The sequence below is a fragment of the Drosophila santomea genome, chromosome 2L (assembly GCF_016746245.2).
Source record: "Drosophila santomea strain STO CAGO 1482 chromosome 2L, Prin_Dsan_1.1, whole genome shotgun sequence".
NCBI lineage: Eukaryota > Metazoa > Arthropoda > Insecta > Diptera > Drosophilidae > Drosophila > Drosophila santomea.
Window position 1 is genome coordinate 8,798,159 of NC_053016.2, and position 18,119 is coordinate 8,816,277.

Genomic DNA, 18,119 nt, shown 5'->3' on the forward strand with positions numbered 1-18,119 from the left:
TTTTAAAAATATACTTTTAAATTATAATCAAAAATGTACGAGATATTTTTACTTTTCTTTATAAAATTGGGATTTATAAGAACTTGATTCGTAAAAAAATCAAAATTGATATTAAATGGCAGAAGTTAAAAGAATTCAGCTTTTGTTGAGTTACATTTCCTCCGTTTTAAGCAGTTCAATAAGACTTGTGATATTGTTTCACTACAATTTTATTTTTGCATTCAGATGCGATCAAATGTTCCAAACTCTACAAATGTTTTTAATAATGATCTTTATGTCTATGGTAATTTATATATAATATAAGTATGTAAGTAGTAATGTTTAGTTGTGTGTCGCGTTTAGTGGGTCTCCTCCCATGCTGGCCTTGGCGGCGCTACTCCAAATCTCTGTTTCCTCTGACTCCTGGCTTCATCCATCCCTCATCCAGCATTGGCTGCAGCGTTTAACACCTTCCGGGATCCACTACAATTTTCCGTTCTTAAGTGTTGTTGCTACATAATATGTTTTGTTGCCGGCGTTAAATACATACAGTTTTAAAAATAGAATAAAAAAAGATGCAAGAAGGTTGATTACGCTGTAAACAAATATACAAAATACATTATTGCAGACGAACACATAGTGGGATGATGGAGAGATAACCACGTGGTGGTGGTGATGATACCGGGAAAGAGACAGAAAAATATGGTACAACATTAGTATCGGTTAAGACTTAATCCACTGCACTCGCACTTTAATCAGATCGGACATCTAGCTTCGTTATCTTGAACAAACAAACAATCAAATGTAAATACGGTCATGACGGGGAGGATTAAACACATTGGCTGTGGAACTGGCTGGAGACAGCGGGAGGCACATCACACGTCATGTGGTTGGCTACTCATCCTCTAACATTCCGAGTCAAGCTTGGGCGGCTCCGCTGCCGTGCCATTCATCTCCTGCAAAATGTCATTGTCAGCTGCCTCCAGCTGCCGTGGCGGTTCCACGATCAGCTTTGAGTCCATTGCCGCCTCAATCTTCGCACCCATGCAAGGCGGAATTGCCGTTCTAAACACATTCAGTTCCATTTCTACGACAGGATTGCAAAATTAAAGCCTTAGCACTAAAGGACATTTATTCACATGTAATGTTCGTGTAAGTTGGAGATTCCCTGCTTGTCTTAAAACGTGTCGTAATGAAATCTGATGTGTGTTTTAAAAATTCAATAATATAGCGCGTTTGCCCTTATTTAAGCTTTGTACTTTCGACCCCTTTCAAACCCCAAAATTGTATCAGACCGTTTAATGCTTACCTGCAGCTATGCCGGCGATTGCCTGTGCAGCAAAATGCTTGACGTCCACATCTGTGTCTGCGTTCAGTTTGTCGAGTGTGGGCTTTACTTGGGCATCAATAACGCTGGCCTCCAGGAAGGGCGAGATCTTCTGCAGGGTCTTTGCCACGTTGAAACGAACATTGGCAACGGGATCAGCGGCAAGCAGGAGAACTGTGGGCAGCAGCAACTTGGTGGTGATATCTGTGCCGCAGACCTCTGCCAAAACGTTCAGGCAGAACAAGCAAGTCATTCCTAAAAATCATAAAAACCATCATCATATATTGATCATTTCAATTCCAATTCGATAACTTACTGTGCAGATAGTTCTTATTGCGCGACATAACCAGGATCATTGGAATTATGGCTTGTTCGGCCCAGGGAGCTCCGAACTGCTCGACGAGCTTCTTCATGTTAAGGGTAGCTGCCTCACGAATGGCGTACACGTGATCGTTGAGCCATCCCATGCAGAGACCGCGCAGTTTTTGGTCGAAGAATTCCTGACCCAACTGACCGGCCAGAGCAGGCATGTACTCGATGATGGCTAGACGCACACGCCACTTGGAGTCCTCGGCCAGCTCGACGATGGCGGGCAGTAGCGACTGTGACAATTGCTGGATGCCGATGACGTCGTTAACGCAATCCAGGTTTGAGATGATGTTAAGGCGCACTTCTGGGCACTCATCCTTAAGTTGAATGAGGAACAAGGGCAGCAATTGCTCCACAGTCTGATAGGCGCCCAGCATGGGGCTCAAGCCCATGATCACTGAGGCCAGAGCTGACTTCACATGAGGGTTGGGGTCGGAGACAAGATCGCGCACATAGGGTAAAATGGAACTTAGGATGATTTGCACCTGGTTGGCCTTATCCAGGTTGGCGCAGAAGTCCTTCACTTTGGTCGCCACTGCTGCGCGAACTTCGGCCTCGGCATCCTTGAGCAAATACTGGAAGGCAGGCACCAAGTCCACTCGAGTTATCTCCGGACCCACAGCCTTTTGCAGATCAACAAACTTCTCGGCTACCATGTAACGCACCCTCCATGAAGAGTCGCTGGCGCACTGGCGCAGCGTGGGGAGGACCAGCTATATAAAATGAATATTTTGTGTAAGCCACGGTATTCATGGTTTTAGCGCTGAGCAACTTACGTGCTCTACATCATCCTGGGGCAGCAGCTGGGCAATGCTGACGCAAGCCTCTACAGCCAGCAGACGAACAGAGTCCTGGAAAATAGGTTAGGATTAATATTTTAATTATTTAAAATGTAATTAATCATTCCATTATATTTCCCTTGAAATGTATTTGCATACCTGATCATCCTGTGCGAGCTGAACGAAGTTGGGAATCAGGTCTGATTTCAGATACTCGGTCTCAACGACCTTGGCAAACTCGCCCAGCTTGTTGGCTGCTGCACGGCGCACCATGGGTGTCTCATCCTGGCAGAGCTTTCGGAAGTTGGCGCGCAGCTCGGCCTTCACTGGCTGCGTGACGCGTGGATAGCAGACCGAGAAGAGGCCGCAGGCAGAGGTGCGTGAGGTGAACCAGTCACCGGAAACCAGGCGCTGCAATGTCGGCACCACATGGATCTCCAGATCCTGGGCGCTGTGCTCAGCGGCCACAGTGCGCAGAGATTCTACAGCCTTGTCTCGCACCACGGTTTCCTCTACGGTGGCCAAACTCTCGAGGGGCGGAATCAAGTACATGGCAAACTCTGCTCCACCAACGAGACCTGGGAAGTAACGGAAATGGTTGAAAATATTTCGTGGATGGATGTGCTATTTATATGCTCACTTGTAAAGTTGCCCAGTTGGTCGGCCAGGGCCAGCAACACCTCGTCCTCATCGTATATGGTCTCGGTGAGGAAGGGTATCAACTCGGACCGTGTGCGCTCCTCGCCCAAAGCGAGGGCAATGGTGGACAGCTTCTTGATGGAGTTCAATCGCAGCTGTTTCGGGAGAGGAAGAAGATTGAAGAAACTTATTTAAATACGGTGATCACATGTAGGATAAATGAGTAACTAATTGTACGATTTTGAGGTTATTTTTTATTGGGCTAATGTTGGTTTTATTCAAATAAAAGGTGTGGTCTACCAACACCTCACAGTTTTAATAAAGCGATAATATATTAATTTTCAAAATACAAATATAAAATATTAAGATAGCTTTTAGAGATAAGATTAGAGATTAGATTATTCGATGTAACGAGATAATTCCTTCTTACTGTCTCATTTTAACATCAGTAATGGCATAACTATTGATTGAAGTTGTTCTATTTTTAAAGCACGCAGTTGTAAATTGTTTTCGCAAATAGGTAATGCGTATAAACTTATATATATGCATGCAGACATACATATATACATGAAGAATAATAAGTGGATAAATAAATAAAGAGTGGATTAATAAGTTTACCGATAATTGCAATTAATTGATTACAGTAAGTTCTCTTTATGTTATTTCGCAAAGCGCTAATCTTGTGTATATCGAAATTTGGTATAATTTCGATGCACACACTCGCACCAACACAAATGCCCATGCACACAAACACGCACACAGTGAAGCATTTTTGCACAAACACAATCGCACATAAAGCAGGGAGTGTGGGCACGCTACCCCAAAATTTAAGCACTTGAATATTTCTGCAGATTCTTCGTGAGACACAATTGGATTTGGGGTTTTAGAACATGACAAACCTGAACATCCTCGTTCTTCAGTTCATCGATTAGGACCGCAATGGGATATAGTGAATCGTCGACCGATTTGTCACTCGCTGCCATTTTTTCCGCTGTTGCTGCTGCTCACACACAAACGCACTGAAAATCGGTTTTTCTATTCTGCAGGCAATCGACGAGATTTCGATTTGGCCCTCTGGCGATTCGCAATTCACTTGTTCAAGGGTACAAAATAATTTCGCAAGGTACTCAATTCCGTCGCCTTAAATTTTCAAATAATCCAGACAATTATCTTCTGATTGCTCTTCTTTTCGATTGAAAAATGTACGCCGTTGGTGCAAATTAATATTTTTTTCCTTAAGTGACACAACGGTAGAGGTGGAACACAAATCGATGATTATTCGATACTATCGGTGTGCTGGTAGTTGCATCGATAGACTTCACAAATTATTTTTAATTTAACTGAAAACAGAATATTAGAATCATCCTTATTAAATTTGTCCAAGAACATGTTTAAATAACTCCAGAAATTACATGGAAATTTTAATTACGGAGTCTTATTTTCCCAAAAATAAATTTTAACATTCTTCCAAAAGCTTATTGGTGCAAAACCCAATGGCGCCAGTTTATTTATTTAACAGTTCATATTATTTTAAAAACGATAATAATCGAGGATTTTTCTTTTTAGCCAAAAAAAAGGCTGTGTGACCATAACTTTTGTGCACATATATACACAAAGAAAATTATAAACATAAACACAACCAAATAAAAGTAATGAAATTTATTGAAGCCTAATTCTCTAGGAAGGTTACAAACTCGGTCAACTTAAGCAATTGGTCATCGTTTCCACGAGTTGGCGGCGCTTCCTGAACCTTTGGCTTCAGGATCACCCGGTCGCCGTCCAGTTCCTCAGTCCAATTTAAAGCCGCACATGCATGTTTTAGTTCATCCTCCGACATTAGGGACAATTCCAGTAGATTGTGCTGGTAAATGGATACATAGGCACTACCCATCAGTTTGAACAGCTCCTCGCGTTGCTTATCTGAGTGGATACATTAAGAGTTTTTTAAGCAATTATTAATATTTTTAGGAATAGCCGTACTTAGAAGATCCTCCACAGGTGACTTTACTCTTTCGGACCACTCATACTTGATGTTTCTGAAGAAATCGGCATAGTTATTGTTCTGAAGGGCGATATTGAGCAGGTTCAGCTGCAATAGTTCCTTGTCCTCCTTTAGTTTAGCCGGAACTCGCATCCACAACAACTTGGCATCGGCCCTATAGCATAAGATTAACATATGCATTCTTTTAATGTCTATCACTTACAGTTTGTTTTGGTAAAGATAAATAGCAAGTAATTGCTGGTAGACATCAGCTCCGAGTTCGACTTGCTGTGAAAATAGGGGTTTCTAATATTCCATATAGAGTGAATATATTAAATAATCAGTCACCTCGAATTCCTCGTTTTCAAGCCGCTCAACTAGTTCACTATATTTATTTAAATGCATTTTAATGGTAAATTCTTGGTCCGAAAACAATAATGTGACCGTTTAGCGTGCTTTAAGAAATGAAACCTTTCCAAAGCACTCCTGTGTTTATGTAGAGTTTAGCTAACGATAGTATTCAGGTATCGAAATCTGAATTAATGAAATTTAAATGACAAAGCTAAGAGTTCGGCATAAATAAGACCATAAAAAGTCTCGTAATTTATTGATTTGAGTATCATAACATATAGTACGCGCTTTAAAAAAAATATCGCTTACCATCCCCTTATCGATAGTTGCTTTGACAGGTCTCCACAATCGTAGAGCTGTCAACGTGCCAAAAGTCTCCACCTTCTTTTCGGTGTCAAAAACTAGACTATCAAGATGGGTCGTATGCACGCTCCTGGGTAAAAATGCAATTTTTTATTGTTTCCGATGACTGTGTGTCAACCTGAATGCATGCAAAATGTGTCTGCCGTGCGGGACGAGCGAATGGATGTATCAAATGCAATTTCCCGGGGGTTTTAGTGGGTTAATTACCGACCGCAAAGGCAAGCACATGGTGCAGACGTATTCGTGTTTGACAGGCGCCGCCATAAACGCGTACTAACAATTGTGTACTTCGTTCGCAGCAAGGGTATTTCCCAATCAGCCCTCCCCTACAGACGCACTGTCCCATCCTGGCTGAAACTGAACGCCGAGGATGTTAAGGACCAGATCAAGAAGCTGGGCAAGAAGGGTCTGACTCCCTCCAAAATCGGTGAGTGTTTCCGAGTATGTTGTTGTTTGAGGTTATGTTAATCCCGATTCCGGTTTTCACAGGCATCATCCTGCGTGACTCGCACGGAGTTGCCCAGGTGCGTTTCGTCAACGGAAACAAGATCCTGCGCATCATGAAGTCGGTGGGTCTCAAGCCCGACATTCCCGAGGATCTGTACCATATGATCAAGAAGGCCGTCGCCATCCGCAAGCACTTGGAGCGCAACCGCAAGGACAAGGACGGCAAGTTCCGTCTGATTCTGGTCGAGTCCAGGATCCACCGTCTGGCCCGTTACTACAAGACCAAGAGCGTCCTGCCCCCCAACTGGAAATACGAGTCGAGCACCGCCTCTGCCTTGGTTGCCTAAGTCCTTGATTCGCTAGTTGGTAGTTTGCTTTCAAGTCTTGCGGGGTCCTACATTTCCATCAATGTACAACAAATAAACCCAACAAATAAAACTGGAAATCGGAAGATACCCTTAGTTTTCGAACTTTGCTATGATTCGAATTATGTGGCATCCCCAATAAGATTGCAGCTTGGTGTAATAATAACCTAGAGGCTGATACAGCTTGATAAACAAGTGCAGCCAAGTCTCCTACCGAAAATTTGTAGGAACAATATCATAAATTCGGTTTGAAAGAGCGCTGTGTGTATATGTTTAATGTCTTGATCGAGGTCTTTGTTTATGCCTTGGATTATAGAGCTGAAGTTAAAATGGTGAATGAAAAGCTATATTACCATCATTAATTTCAGGTGTCTTTAAATTTTAATTTCGAATCCAGGGAGTGTTTAAAATTTTGCAATGGCATTGGGCTCAATAATTTTGAAAACAGCCTAAAAATGAAATTGAAATGTTCTACTCTCATTCAGTCACTTGTTGCATGATTATTTGCAAGAATCTGTATACATATTTATGAGCAAGTGGTGTTTGTATGTATGTGCCACATTATAGGGAGTAAGAATTGTACAGTGCTACTTTGGTAACATGAATGGCGAAGGAATTTTTGTGTCTGATTCAACATTTTCTTACATAAAATTTACACTACTTTTCCATGTAAGATACATATTCATTACATGGGATGGGGTTAATTTACAAATAACCATGATTTTGATACTGATTATCATTGATCATTTTGTGTAATCGCGCTTTAGTTATAGATTATTGGCAATAATTCTAATTAGATTAAAATTGTGAATTCACACAAATATATAACTGTATACTTTAAATTTGTCTAATATATACATATGTGTTCATATGTAGATACGTGTGTATGTATGTTGTATATATGAAATATGGTTTTATGGATGGTTTCAAGCTCAATTCGAATTGGAGTTTGTCTTGAAAGATGAAAAAGAATTGAACGATAATGCTTTTGCACAGTGCGCTCTCAGATCAGAGAAATAGATGAGATAAGGTACTGCTAATAGATAAAGTGTTGTATATGGCAAAGTGCTATGTAGAGTATTGATCACATTTCAAACTCCTCTACCACTTTCAAAAATTAATTATTAATAAAAGAAGGAAGGAGTAACTGTAGTGGTTCCTGTTAGGCAGAGTCCACTGTAGTTCGCGAACTCCTGGGGTTGGGGCGCATTTCGTATTTAGAGCCGATAGCCGCCGAAAACCGAAGTCGCCAGTGTTCCGAATTCAGCATTCAGTAGCCTGCTGCTCTTTCTGGCGCTCGGACCGAAGTTTGTTTTATTATTTACAACATCTGTACATATATAGTTTGTGTTGATTTGCCGGGTCTTCTATCGCGATTTTCTCACGTTCGCCAGCAACAATAACCATATTGTTGAATGTAAACAATATTGAAACAAAAGTACGTAGTACATAGGATTCGCAAGCATTGGCAATTATTTTAATTGTACGCTCGCCGCGATTGCTTGGTAATTTGTGTGCCTGAAAAAATCCATGTGATTAGATAATTTACAGACAAACGAAAAACCATCGATGCGACCTTTATCTGTGCGCAATTATTGTTTGTTGGCCGATAAATGTAATGTGTATTTGCATTTGTTCACTTGGCTAAAAGTTTCCCTTTTTCTTGTGCCACCAAAAACGTGGTACGTCTCGCACACCCGCACATAAATATATATTTATAAACGTACATTTGTACGTACATACAAATATACTTATATTCCGAATGGCTAAACGGTAAATGCTCGAAGTGCTTATTCTGGGCGGGTGTGAGTGGAACAGGGAGAGAGTGAGAATCAGACAATTACAGTGGATCCCAGTTGGAAGACAATCGTATTACAACATATGTGGACTGTCTAACTGTTAAGTAACAGAGCTTATATGTAGCAGGATATAAAAAAGCCGGCAAAACAGGAGCTATTTTTGGAATCTTTAATAGGTGTTCATAAATAAGAAGTTGATCTTTTCACCGCCTGATGAAATTAATGAAAACTCAAAAATGTTGTGCTACATTGCTAAGGAAATTCGAAAACAAGTGTTATTTTTCAAGTATGAAATTAGTCACCTCAAAGCAAAAAATTATAAATAAATAATTATGAAGCAAATATCTTTTCAGTAATAAAAAAAACAACTATGTAACTTTAGACTGTAAACCATGTTACATGCACTTCTACCAGGTATTCACTGTACTACGAAATGGCAAACGCGTGTTTGGTTTTAGGGAACCAAACCCCTCTTCAACATTGCTGATTCCCTGGGCCTGTCATTACAGCAAGCCCTATCATGACGAACTACAAACTCATGAGCAGTGACACATTAACCATCCCTAAGCACCCAAACCAATGGGTTTTCCACTAAAAAATAAAAAGTACGTTGACTTTCTTGGAGTCGTCAAGCCAACGTCAATACGTACTGTTGATAAATGAAACGGCAATGTTTGTTTGATTAAGATGTGTCGTGTTTGTGCTTATATCGACTTTTGTTCTAGAACCACTTAGCAGAATTACATATTTCCCTTATCCAATACAGCTCAGTTCATTATTTATCTATTCCGCTGCTTACTTATACCGCCTTTTAATTTAGTTTCTTTGAAGGGAGTACAACATGCAGTCGCTGAAAACGGCAGATTTGCCGGAAAATCCCCGGGAACATTCAAATTTTATTTCGGCAGCATGTTTCTGGTAAGCATAGTAACATACATTTAACTTAAACATATTAATGATTTGTTTTTATTATTTAACAATGTATATAGGTACACCATGCCCACTTTTATCAAGGGTCGGAAGCGCATATTGGATACCCAGGATCTTTATAGGGCCTTGAAAGAGCACAAATCGGGTATGGTGAAATTGTAATTATGATTCACCTAATGGTGAATTGCGAAATTCCAAATTGATTTGAGCATAAATATATCAATGGAGATTTATTATTATCTGTGCAAGTCATAGTGGTGTATCAACGACATTAGATAAAGAAGTGATCACTCCAAATGTCTTTACTTCAATCAGACTTACATTTTCCGGACGCACTGTGTGTAGTTATCACGGGAACAATTAATTTTACTGATCGATGCATGTACATTGTACATAGTATGTTCGTTGACCGTTTTAATTTATTCGCTTGATGCCGTCAATTGTTTTGTGATTTTGTATTTGTATTTCTTTTCCCAAATTGATAACTGTGTCTCTGGGTAATCATTGTTTTCGTAATCCGAATTTATTGAGTCCCTTATCTGCGATTAAACTGTGTTAATTTGTGCAATTTTTCCAGAGACTCTGGGGAACAAATTGTGCGCTTCCTGGGAGTTGGAACTTGAGAAGACCAAAGGAAAACCCAATTTGCTAAGAGCCCTTTTGCGGGTTTTCGGCTGGTACTTCGCCCTTCTAGGCTTGGTGCTCTTCCTGCTGGAATTGGGTCTCCGAACGCTTCAGCCAATCTTCCTGCTTAAACTCATCTCCTACTATACACATGGCGGGGACTCCATTGAGTCGGCCTATTACTATGCTGCTGGAGTGATCCTGTGCAGTGCCCTCAATGTCATCATAATGCATCCGTATATGTTGGGTACAATGCATGTGGGTGAGTCGCAAGGTTTACTTTTTTATTTAGTTCATAAGTTTAAGCTATGCATTTTAAATTAAGTAAATCAATATTTAACATATAAACACTAGAATATTATTAACACCTATTATATCATAGTAGGAGCTAACAAACTAAAAGATAATTTATGCCCGCTCAACGTTGTTAGTTATTATAGAATGTCTTAATTACTCTATAGGGTAAAACCCCTAACTCAGTTTAAACGATGTCGGCATAGATAAAAAAGTGTCAAAAAATTAACAATCCGGATTTCATTAGGTAATCTGCGGCCCACTTAGTGCCTTGTTGTTAAATGGTACACGTTGAAACTGTATTTGCAATAATGAGGACTGAAACCTTTACATTTATTATTATTATATACTTTTTGCTATCAAAGTTACTTTAAAAAAATGCTTACATTTTCGCAGGACTCAAGATGCGCGTTGGTATGTGCAGCATGATCTATCGCAAGGCGCTGCGGCTGAGTAAGTCGGCGCTGGGCAACACCACGGCTGGACATGTGGTGAACCTTATGTCCAACGACGTGGGACGTCTGGATCTGGCTACCATATTCGTACACTATTTGTGGGTGGGACCGCTGGAAACCATCTTTATCACGTACCTGATGTATTGTAGGGTGAGCAAAGCGATAATCTCTTGAACCCTAACGAACACCGATTAACAAACCCAAAAATTTGTACAGATTGGAATCGCTGCTGTGTTTGGAGTGGCCTTCATGTTGCTGTTTATCCCCCTGCAGGCGTATCTGGGAAAGAGAACATCGGTTCTTCGACTCAGAACCGCTCTACGCACGGACGAAAGGGTTCGAATGATGAACGAAATCATTTCGGGCATTCAAGTGATCAAAATGTACGCATGGGAACTGCCATTCGAACATATGGTGGCCTTTGCGCGTAAGAAGGAGATAAATGCCATTCGCCATGTGTCCTACATCCGGGGAATACTGCTATCCTTCATCATATTCCTGACGCGAGTCTCAATTTTCCTGAGTCTAGTGGGATATGTGCTGCTTGGAACGTTCCTGACCCCGGAAGTGGCCTTCTTGATCACAGCCTATTACAATATTCTGCGTACCACTATGACGGTATTCTTTCCACAAGGCATCTCCCAGATGGCGGAGACCCTGGTGTCCATTAAGCGTGTTCAGAAGTATATGCAATCCGATGAGACCAACGTTATGGATAAGAGCGTGGATCTTACTGAGGATTTCCAAGGCAGCAATCAGGAAACAGTTCATGCCGATGGAGATGAGGAACGCGACGAAGCTGAGGATAAGCTTTTGGGACCACCAATTGCCACTATCAATGAGAACGCCAAGTTGTCGGAGGCTGGAATCTCCATAAGCGGACTTATGGCCAAATGGGATGTTAACTCCCCTGATTACTCGCTTAACGGGGTAAACCTTCGTGTTCAGCCTGGCACCATGCTGGGTATTGTCGGGCGCACGGGATCTGGTAAATCCAGTCTCATCCAAGCCATCCTAGGTGAACTGCCCGCAGAGTCTGGCGAGATAAAGGTTAATGGCTCCATGTCGTACGCATCCCAAGAACCATGGCTCTTTTCTGGCACTGTGCGGCAAAATATTCTCTTTGGCCAACCCATGGATCGTCGTCGATACGCTAGGGTGGTAAAGAAGTGTGCCCTAGAGCGAGATTTCGAACTGCTTCCATTCAAGGATAAAACTATAGTTGGTGAGCGGGGAGCTTCCCTGTCAGGTGGCCAAAAGGCGAGAATCAGTTTGGCAAGGGCTGTTTATCGGGAGACTTCCATTTACCTACTGGATGATCCACTTAGTGCAGTGGACACCCATGTGGCGCGCCACCTCTTCGAGCAGTGCATGCGTGGCTATCTACGCGAGCGAATCGTTATATTGGCCACACATCAGCTCCAGTTCTTGCAGCACGCCGATCAAATTGTCATTATGGACAAAGGTCATGTCAGTGCCGTGGGTACCTACGAGTCGCTACGCGAATCCGGATTAGACTTCGCCACCATGCTAGCCGATCCAGAACGGGATGAGCAATCGGAGGAGCGATCGAGGTCGCGATCGGGCAGCTACACTCATAGCCATTCGGACCAGCGACGCAACAGCGAACAATCCCTGCTTTCCATGGCGGATTCGTGTATGGATGACCTCGAGGCGGAGCAAGCTAACAACCAGGAACGCCAGGAGGGTGGTCAAATCGGACTGCGGTTGTACGGAAAATACTTCAAAGCCGGTGGCGGTTTCTTCGCCTTCTTCGTGATGATGGCCTTCTTTGTTCTTTCGCAAGGACTGGCCTCTCTGGGTGACTATTTTCTGTCATATTGGTAAGGGATTGCTTTAGAGATGTTGAATATATATTATATATATTTTTTTTTTAATTTTAGGGTAACGAAAAAGGGCAATGTTGCTTACCGTGCAGATAATAATGATACAACTCGCTCTGCGGAACTCGAGCCTCGCTTGTCGACATGGTTACGTGAAATTGGACTATCCGTGGACGCTGAAATGCTGGATACTTATATATTCACAGTGATCACAGTACTGACTATTCTGGTGACCGTGGCTCGCTCGTTTTTATTCTTCAATCTAGCCATGAAAGCCTCAATACGTCTGCACAACTCCATGTTTCGCGGCATTACCCGAGCTGCCATGTACTTTTTCAATACGAATCCATCTGGGCGCATTCTAAATCGTTTCTCAAAGGATATGGGACAAGTTGACGAGATACTTCCCGCCGTGATGATAGATGTCATTCAGATTTTTCTTGCACTTGCTGGCATTGTGATTGTTATAGCGATTGTTAATCCGCTGTTTCTTATTCCAACCGTAGTACTGGGAATTATTTTCTATCAACTTCGTACCTTCTATCTAAAAACATCAAGGGATATAAAGCGCATGGAAGCAATTAGTAAGTGCCCCTTTGTGAATATACGTTTCACCTATATTTAATACAATTGTTTCGTATAGCCCGGTCTCCAGTATACTCGCATTTAGCTGCTTCGTTGACCGGTCTGTCCACCATTCGTGCCTTTGGAGCCCAACGTGTTCTGGAGTCGGAGTTCGACAATTACCAGGACATGCATAGTTCCGCATTTTATATGTTCATTAGCACCTCGCGAGCCTTCGGATATTGGCTTGACTGTTTCTGTGTGATTTACATAGCAATCATCACCCTCAGTTTCTTCATCTTTCCTCCCGCGAACGGAGGTGATGTGGGACTGGCAATCACACAGGTAAGTAATCACGGATTAGTATTTGACTGTTGACTCATGCAACCTTTCTGGTTCTTACAGGCCATGGGAATGACGGGCATGGTCCAGTGGGGAATGCGACAGTCAGCGGAACTGGAGAATACAATGACTGCTGTCGAGCGAGTGGTGGAGTACGAGGACATTAAACCGGAAGGAGCGTTGGAAGCTCCGGCCGATAAGAAGCCACCAAAGTCCTGGCCAGAGCAGGGAAAAATTGTTTTCGACGAGCTGAGCCTGCGCTATACGCCGGATCCAAAGTCAGAGAATGTGCTCAAGTCACTCAGTTTCGTAATAAAACCTAAGGAGAAGGTAGGCATCGTGGGACGCACTGGAGCGGGAAAGTCCTCACTGATTAATGCCCTCTTCCGACTGTCCTACAACGATGGATCCGTGCTCATAGACAAGAGAGATACCAGTGATATGGGTTTGCATGATCTGCGCAGCAAAATCTCGATCATACCCCAGGAACCCGTGCTGTTTTCCGGCACAATGCGATACAATTTGGATCCCTTTGACGAGTATAGCGATGAAAAGCTGTGGCGCTCCCTGGAGGAGGTGAAGCTAAAGGAGGTGGTGGCCGATCTTCCCAGTGGCTTGCAGAGCAAAATCACTGAGGGCGGCACCAACTTCAGCGTGGGCCAGCGCCAGTTGGTCTGCTTGGCACGGGCCATACTCCGTGAGAATCGCATTCTGGTCATGGACGAGGCCACGGCTAATGTGGATCCCCAGACAGATGGCCTCATTCAAACCACCATTCGCAACAAGTTCAAGGAGTGCACAGTGCTGACGATAGCCCATCGTTTACACACTATCATGGACTCGGACAAAGTGTTGGTAATGGATGCTGGAAGAGCGGTGGAGTTCGGAACGCCCTATGAGCTGCTGACGCTGGCGGATTCTAAGGTGTTCCATGGTATGGTCAAGCAGACGGGTCACGCTACCTATGAGGTTCTGCTGAAAATCGCACAAAAGGTACGTTTATAATTTGTTTTTCAGCATACAAAAAACAAGTAATAATCAAAACTTTGTAAATTGATTACAGGCATTCGAAAACCGCCAGAATCACAATCTTTCCTCATGAGAATCAGCTACCACGTGTTTGTCACCGAATCTTTAGCTGGCTAATCATAGTTAAAGTAATTATAATGTTTTTGAATGTGTTATTTTGTGTGAATGTAAATATGTCTTTCCGTGCGTATGTTAAATACTTTATATAACTTAAAAACTGTATAGGAAACCATTGTTTAATCTACTATATGTATTTATTAAACATTTACTAATAGCAAAGAAGTGCCTCTAAAAATAAATACAATAATTTCTCTATTGCTGAATATGCTTATTGAACACCATACACGTAGTTTTTTCGTAATACGTTGTCTGTTTCACGTAACGCTTCGTTTCTTACGTTGCCGAATTTATCTGGCTCTTGGCGCCGAACTCTATATTCAATTTTGAATGCTTTGACTTGTTTTAAATATGTTAGATAAGAAGGTTCTTCCGCCTCACGAAAAGAACATAGTTTAATATTTTAAGTCAATTTCATTTCATCAAAGATAGCTGTATGAGATTAAGTCATCAATCAATTAAAATTAAACAATCAACAAGCTCCATGATAACGAAGTATGCAAAAAGCCTCTCGTCCCAAAGTATGTAAAGTGATACAAGGTAAACGTTTATTATTTAATAATGAATACAAATTACTAACAAGTATTTACATAATTCATAGTATTTTCCCACCATCTCTTACAGCACGTTTTTAAGTCCCATCGCCAAGAGGAGAATCATGGCGCCAAGTGATACCTTCAGGCTAGTGCTTCCATTGCACCGATCTGTCAAACAGATATCGCACTGATCGGCAGAGTCATCTGTTATGTCCAGATCATTTTTCACAGCCTGGCAGCCAGATTGTTCTTCGGGCACCTTAACACAGCCGCGATTTAACACTGTTTGGTCAAAAGAGAAAATGATTTATAAAATATCTTGAACAACAAACGAGTTCCAAAGAACGCTATGTGCTCACCTCCGTCCTTGTAGATGCTGTAACAGGCTGCAATCTTGTAATTTGTTGGGGGTGAGGGTGATGGGCTTGTAGATGGCGAAGCAGTTGTAGAGCTGGTGGAAGATTCAGACGATGACGAATCTGTGTTTGTAGAAGCCGACGAGCTACTGGAAGAATCATTATCCGTGGTGGAGGAAGGAGTCGAGGAATCCGTTGTAGATTCGGAGGTTGAGGAATCTGTCGTGGAAGAACCCAAAGAGCTGGAGCTAGAATCTCCATTTGTGGTGGAGGAGGTTGTCGAAGAATCTGTTGTAGAATCTGATGATGAAGAGTCTGTGGTGGAAGATTCCGACGAGCTACTGGAAGAATCATTATCCGTGGTGGAGGAAGGAGTCGACGAATCCGTTGTAGAATCGGAGGTTGAGGACTCTGTAGTGGAAGAAGCCAAAGAACTGGAGCTAGAATCTCCATTTGTGGTGGAGGAGGCTGTCGAAGAATCTGTTGTAGAATCGGAGGTTGAAGAATCCGTCGTGGAAGAAGCTGAAGAGCTGGAGCTAGAATCTCCGATTGTGGTGGAAGAAGCAGTCGATGAAGCGGTTGTAGAATCGGAGGTTGAAGAATCCGTCGTAGAAGAAGCTAAAGAGCTGGAGCTGGAATCTCCATTTGTGGTGGAAGAAGAACTCGATGAATCTGTTGTAGAATCAGAGGTTGAAGAATCTGTGGTGGAAGTAGCCAATGAGCTGGAACTAGAATCTCCATTTGTTGAAGAATCAGAGGTTGAAGAATCTGTGGTGGATGAAGCCAATGAGCTGGAGCTAGAATCTCCATTTGTGGTGGAGGAAGCTGTCGAAGAATCTGTTGTAGAATCGGAGGTTGAAGATCCTGCGGTTGAAGAAGCTGAAGAGGTTGTGGAAGAGTCCTCGTTTGTGGTGGATCCAGTTGTAGAGTCCTGTGTCATGTGTAAAGCATGGATTTATTAATACATTTAGTACGATGCTATGCTATATGATCCAACGTACATCTTCTGCAGCTCGTGGCATTACGGAAAGAAGAGATCGTTTGAACGGATTGAATGCGGCGATTCTATCCAATCCAAAAGCTTCAGAGGCATCTAGGGTGCAAGTGACCGTCGGAACCGTTTCCACATGGCACTCATCTCCAACACAACTGTAGCATTGCAGGGCACTCGCTGAAAAAAACGCAGGTGGTGAACAGGTGAATCAGGTGAATCAGTTGAATGGGCTGGAGTGGGCCGGTTGGCCGAAGGCCGAACGAGATAAAATTCGTCGCTCAAGAGCGGGCAATAACTCTGATTGATAAATCAAATACCAAGATAACATCGGACCGATTGCCTCACCAAGCAAATCTGACTACTTTCTACGCTCGCAGTGTGCTTCTTTTTAGGTTATTGTACTTGAATTTTCCTTCATCAGATAACCTTTCCACTCTATGGCCTCATTTTAATCTGGAGCACCGCAGTACTACATATATTGTTCATACATTATCCTTGTATTATCAACCGATTAAAATTGGTCAATGTACACACGTGATGTTTTTATCTGTGAACTTGTGAATCATGCTAATAAGATTACAGGGAAAGCCCCGTTTGGGTAATATAAAATGAAAAGAAATGAAAACTAAAAAACTAGCAGTTTTAAGAAATTAAACACATTTTTTAAAGCTAGTTTAATATGAACAGTTTAAGCAAATTTAAAGCTCTTAAAAATCGTTCTCAAAATACATAAGTAAAAAAAATCTTGTTGAGCTTCAACAATAAATATTAAGCAATTTGTAAAGTTTTATTTGTGCCATGCAATCCATTTAGGCAATTTCGGAAGCTCTAAATTTAATTTCTAATTTATAAAACTTTGCAATTTAAATGACCTAATATTTTAGCCTCTTAGCTGCTTTTTAAACTATTCATATACATATTTCTTTAAAAAGATTGTTGATCACTTTCCGATTCCAAATACGGAGGCTAACTGCTATTTGTGGCAACAAAACTAATTTCAATAATGGAACTGTCCATGGCACTATTTTTGACTAGAATTTCCGTGAACACGCAGATAAGATGTCTCGGTTATTTTAGTTCTTCTTGTTTTTCGAACCAAGTAAGTTCATAAATTCTTGATAAATTCCATTTGTACGTCCGTCAATCAAGGATTTTAGGCTCTGTTTTACTCAATCAAAGGTCTTTGCGTAGCACTCTTAGATAATGGTATTAAGTGACCAACCTGACCAAAAAGTTGAGCCAGCAATAATTGCCATCATCAAAAGGTTGACTGTGATCACACGCATATTTCCTTTTTCCTTTTACGACCGAAAGGATATGAACCGAGTTGAATAGGATCGAAGCGAATTGAAGTATGGGAATCGCACCGCACGACGGTTGAAAGGGAACTACCAATTAAATATAATGTTAACCTGGCTTTTCTGCCGTTTTTATCATTTTCAGTCGCTGATAAGCGGCGGCAGCGAAGGAAGGCAGCGAAAGCCACAGCACTCGCATTGTTCAGGCCAACCCACGGCCTGGCCATAAAAGTTAATGGTCGCAATCGTCGCAGATAAGGAGTTTTAGGATCCTCGGGGAAATACTGGGCATTCACTTCCTCAGGATGTATGATAATATGCAGCTATTGGTTCTTTA

The 18,119-nt window shown here is 41.9% G+C and overlaps 5 protein-coding genes across 10 annotated transcripts; 2 read left to right on the forward strand and 3 right to left on the reverse strand.

Annotated features, from left to right (window-relative positions):
* Positions 1–191: 191 nt before the first annotated feature.
* On the reverse strand, positions 192–4,351 carry LOC120446368 (serine/threonine-protein phosphatase PP2A 65 kDa regulatory subunit). Of its 4 annotated transcripts, none has more exons than XM_039627302.2 (8): positions 3,993–4,351; positions 3,095–3,248; positions 2,614–3,032; positions 2,452–2,526; positions 1,623–2,388; positions 1,289–1,561; positions 890–1,066; positions 192–491 (listed from the first exon to the last, which is right to left on the reverse strand). In XM_039627302.2, exons 1-8 carry the CDS (start codon positions 4,074–4,076, stop codon positions 463–465), a joined length of 1,977 nt encoding a protein of 658 aa, XP_039483236.1. In that variant the 5' UTR covers positions 4,077–4,351; the 3' UTR covers positions 192–462. The 4 variants fall into 4 exon arrangements, with proteins under 4 accessions (XP_039483236.1, XP_039483261.1, XP_039483244.1 ...); XM_039627327.2 differs by lacking the exon at positions 890–1,066 and adding an exon at positions 530–574 and having other exon boundaries at positions 192–462; positions 3,993–4,349; XM_039627310.2 differs by lacking the exon at positions 890–1,066 and having other exon boundaries at positions 3,993–4,349.
* A 386-nt stretch (positions 4,352–4,737) lies between these two features.
* LOC120446397 (COP9 signalosome complex subunit 8) lies at positions 4,738–5,578 on the reverse strand. The gene is made up of 4 exons (XM_039627336.1): positions 5,423–5,578; positions 5,298–5,362; positions 5,074–5,249; positions 4,738–5,013 (listed from the first exon to the last, which is right to left on the reverse strand). The coding sequence occupies exons 1-4, from the start codon at positions 5,477–5,479 to the stop codon at positions 4,763–4,765; spliced, it is 549 nt and encodes a 182-aa protein (XP_039483270.1). The 5' UTR covers positions 5,480–5,578; the 3' UTR covers positions 4,738–4,762.
* Positions 5,579–5,734: 156 nt separating this feature from the next.
* LOC120446405 (40S ribosomal protein S13) lies at positions 5,735–6,690 on the forward strand. The gene is made up of 3 exons (XM_039627349.2): positions 5,735–5,862; positions 6,088–6,215; positions 6,278–6,690. Exons 1-3 carry the CDS (start codon positions 5,840–5,842, stop codon positions 6,580–6,582), a joined length of 456 nt encoding a protein of 151 aa, XP_039483283.1. The 5' UTR covers positions 5,735–5,839; the 3' UTR covers positions 6,583–6,690.
* Positions 6,691–7,868: 1,178 nt separating this feature from the next.
* On the forward strand, positions 7,869–14,774 carry LOC120445000 (probable multidrug resistance-associated protein lethal(2)03659). 3 transcript variants are annotated; one of them, XM_039625059.2, is made up of 10 exons: positions 7,869–8,105; positions 9,220–9,317; positions 9,389–9,474; positions 9,907–10,215; positions 10,644–10,852; positions 10,919–12,546; positions 12,607–13,130; positions 13,190–13,455; positions 13,516–14,445; positions 14,516–14,773. In XM_039625059.2, exons 2-10 carry the CDS (start codon positions 9,241–9,243, stop codon positions 14,552–14,554), a joined length of 4,068 nt encoding a protein of 1,355 aa, XP_039480993.1. In that variant the 5' UTR covers positions 7,869–8,105; positions 9,220–9,240; the 3' UTR covers positions 14,555–14,773. The 3 variants fall into 3 exon arrangements, with proteins under 3 accessions (XP_039480993.1, XP_039480984.1, XP_039481003.1); XM_039625050.2 differs by having other exon boundaries at positions 7,869–8,038; XM_039625069.2 differs by lacking the exon at positions 7,869–8,105 and having other exon boundaries at positions 14,516–14,774.
* A 350-nt stretch (positions 14,775–15,124) lies between these two features.
* On the reverse strand, positions 15,125–17,872 carry LOC120445013 (uncharacterized protein DDB_G0271670). Its single transcript, XM_039625082.1, has 4 exons — positions 17,707–17,872; positions 16,492–16,661; positions 15,494–16,421; positions 15,125–15,416 (listed from the first exon to the last, which is right to left on the reverse strand). The coding sequence occupies exons 1-4, from the start codon at positions 17,768–17,770 to the stop codon at positions 15,217–15,219; spliced, it is 1,362 nt and encodes a 453-aa protein (XP_039481016.1). The 5' UTR covers positions 17,771–17,872; the 3' UTR covers positions 15,125–15,216.
* Positions 17,873–18,119: the final 247 nt, after the last annotated feature.